We start from the raw sequence: 3407 nt of genomic DNA on the forward strand, positions 1-3407 counted from the left end.
GGGGTCCGATCATGTGGGTCTCGCTTGTAAGTTGAATGTGGACACTGTACTGTTGGCCAATGAACTGAAACCGTCCAATTTTCACGATAAGTGTGGCCCACCTGATAACCATACAGGCCTGATCTTTATACCGGAAGCGGATTGGTTTGTGTACCTCACACCAGCTATATAGCTGCTGTAGGTACGTGTCGTGCGAAGACGAGCACTGACGCTCCTCGAGCTCCGAGTTGTACGAACGGTTCAAAGGAAATCAAAGTTACATGGGCCCCACATTGATGTATTTATTATATCTACACCGTTCATCTATTTTTAGAGTTCATTTTAGCGCATTATCCAAAAAATGAATCATATCCAAAGATCATCTGAACCACACCATAGATAGCAGCGGAGATAATGATTTTCACTGTTAAAAAATTTGTAGGGCCCACCATAACGTTTATTTTACATCCAATCTGTCCATAAGGTCACAAATATCTGAACGAAGTGGAAAAACAAATTTCATATTGATCCAAAACTTATGTGACCCCAAAAAGGGTTTCAATGGTAGACGTTCAATCCCCCGCTGGTTTTTGAAGTGTGGTCCATTTGATAGTTAGATCTGTCTTATTTTTCATCTAAAGCCTTAAGACGAGCTCGTCAAATGGATGGACGGTTTGGATATAACACATACCTCATTATCAAACCCGACGTCAATACAGCAGCTATATAGCTGGTGTGAGGTACACCAGCCAATCCGCTTCCCTTTATACGACGGAAGATAAACATGGGCCACACCTACTAAACTCCTAGATCCCATCTGCCAGCTTGGTTGTCTACAGGTACAGCCCAGTTGGAGCATTAGCTTTTAAAACAAAAGAAATAAAATAGTCAGGCAGTCCTTGAAATAGTCAAGTGAATCGCGGAGTTATGTCCGCCATGGATACACAATGGACGGTTTTCTGTGATGATCCTAACCTTCCAAAAGAGGAAATGACCACCATTCTATTACTTCATGGATCCCCTAGATTGAATGAGAATATATCCTGTAGAAACTCATTTGATGGATGATCCGGTTTGGGATCTAGCTCGTCAACGGTTCCGATCATCCACATGCATGGCTCAACTTGCAAACTATGAATTTAATTTCTGTAGTCCGCGGATTACACAACCGGGCAACAGCAGTAAAAGCAAAAGTGTCCTTGAGCGGGTGAGGACTATTCCCACGACGACAACCGCGTTTTAATGGCGATGAAGATGTGAAGGTCCTAATGCACGTGACACCGTTCCGATCTTCAATATGGTAGATGAGGTAGAACAGAGATATTTTAACACCAATCCTCAGTCGTACACGTGGCATTGATATATTTAAACTTCACAACCGTCCATCTAATTGACCGTATTCTGAATTTTGAGCGGTTTAAAATAGAGGCCATCAAATTGACGGTAGGAGGAAGATTAGTTTAACAGTAGAGATTCAGTTGATAGATGAAGGAAAATCCGTGCTAGCGATTTTCGAGACGTACGACACCATGATAGGGGCCACTCGATGGACATTTCTGATTGGTAGATGAGCAAGCCACGTGTAATGTCGAGAGATTGCTCTACAATACTCCGGTTATCGCGGCTCTACCGCACCATATCCCCGCCACAACCCCTCCTTTTTCAATGCTCATACTCCCGTTAGTCACCCCAGCTACAGACATGGTCCACGCCCCGTTGCTTTCCTGAGATAGAGATCCTCGCTCTCTCTCTCTCTCTCTCTCTCTCTCTCTCTCCAAAAAAAAAAAAAACAAAAACAAAAACAAATGGAAGAGATGATGATGAAAACCCATGAAAGCCATACAAACCCCACCACCATGACCACCCCATTACCCAGCTGGAAGCTTTACGGAAACCCTTTCTATGACTCTGAACACCCACAACAACAACCACAACTACAACGACAACAACAACAACAACAACAACATTGTACTCAATCACCTCTCTCCCCTTCTCTTCGAGATTTTACCTTCTTCCCGCCCATGTACTCCGACGAGCAGTCTCTCTCTCTTTCCACCCGACGTGTCTCCTCTGAGCTCGATCGCGCGCGGGCCCAGATCGAGGAATTGAAGGCCGGAATCGAATACGAACGCAGAATGCGAAGGAACGCGGAGCTGCTGAACAAGAGAATGGCGAGAGAGGCTTCGGAGGAGCGGAAAGGCCGGGAAGCGGCGGAGCGCGTGTGCGAGGAGCTTGCGGAGGAGGTCGCGTCGAACAGGGCGGAGATCGAGCGGATGAAGAGAGAGATGGATGAAGAAAGGAAGATGCTGAGGATCGCTGAGGTGTGGAGAGAGGAAAGAGTGCAGATGAAGCTGGCGGATGCGAGGGTATTATTGGAAGAGATGAGGGTGAAAGAGAAGGGAGAGGAGGATAGTTTGGGGAATAGCGATTTGACTGTGGGTAGTTTGGGAAATTCGAGCTGTAGTAATGGCGAGAAGGTGCGATCAAGTAATCAACGGAGGGGATCGCCCGAAGCAGAGAACCCTCATATCAGGAGAGGGATCAGAGGGTTTGTGGAATTCCCGAGGGTGGTTCGAGCCGTGGGTTCCAGAGAGAGGCAGTTAGGGTCAAAGCTCGAGTGTCAGAAGGCTCAGCTGCGGATTCTTATGAGACAGAGGAATCCCGTCGGTCTGGGTGGAGACGGACCTGACTCCATCAATCTCCTTGTTGGATGAATGTTGCATACTGTTTATTATTATTATTATTATTCTTTTGGGGGATTGATCTGCACCGTCTGAATTGACTGCTACATTGTGGATGAAGCGTAGCTAGAAACTCTCACTGATTAAGCGATCATGACCATTGATGTGGTGACCTTGGTGATCACCAATGGTCATGACCGTTGGTCGCGGCCGTCTGAATTGACTGGATCATCTTGGATGATGCCTAGATAGAAATTTGCACTGATCGAATGATCGTGACCATTGATTTGGTGTCCATTAAATGGATGGCTAGAAGAAAATGGTAGTGATCCAAATTCAATGAAGGAAATCTAGTGGTTAAGGACATCCACACCGTCCGCTTACCAGGATGAGTTTTGCAATTTTGGACGGTCCAGATTAATGTGCATGTGATGCCACGTTTCCTGGCGGATAATGCGCTGTGTTTTGGTGAATTATGACAAATGCTCATGGTAGCCGATGATTCGTTTTAAGACTGGGAAGAATCTGAAGAAACTCGTCCGAGTCAACCCGGATGCAGGGTGAGTCAGGTTGTGATTGTGGTTGGTGTTGTCACAGTCCTATGCCGTGAGTTGAAAGTGTACGTTTAACTTTGATATTTGAATAATGGTTACATGTGGTCTGGTCTTAGTTTATTTATTTTATCAAATGAGTGGGGCCATGTTCTACTAATCCAGACCGTTGGTCTGTCCAACATGCGGGTACACA

General features: G+C 45.8%; 1 protein-coding gene across 1 annotated transcript; it reads left to right on the top strand.

Moving 5' to 3' along the window:
• Positions 1-1370: 1370 nt before the first annotated feature.
• LOC131233625 (protein BRANCHLESS TRICHOME-like) lies at positions 1371-2748 on the top strand. Its single transcript, XM_058230406.1, has one exon. It carries the CDS (start codon positions 1785-1787, stop codon positions 2691-2693), a length of 909 nt encoding a protein of 302 aa, XP_058086389.1. The 5' UTR covers positions 1371-1784; the 3' UTR covers positions 2694-2748.
• Positions 2749-3407: the final 659 nt, after the last annotated feature.

The sequence above is a fragment of the Magnolia sinica genome, chromosome 18 (genome assembly GCF_029962835.1).
Source record: "Magnolia sinica isolate HGM2019 chromosome 18, MsV1, whole genome shotgun sequence".
Lineage (NCBI taxonomy): Eukaryota > Viridiplantae > Streptophyta > Magnoliopsida > Magnoliales > Magnoliaceae > Magnolia > Magnolia sinica.

Bases quoted from the DNA above. Each gene is read 5' to 3' on its own strand.
- LOC131233625 (XM_058230406.1), top strand. From the start codon at position 1,785: ATGGAAGAGATGATGATGAAAACCCATGAAAGCCATACAAACCCCACC.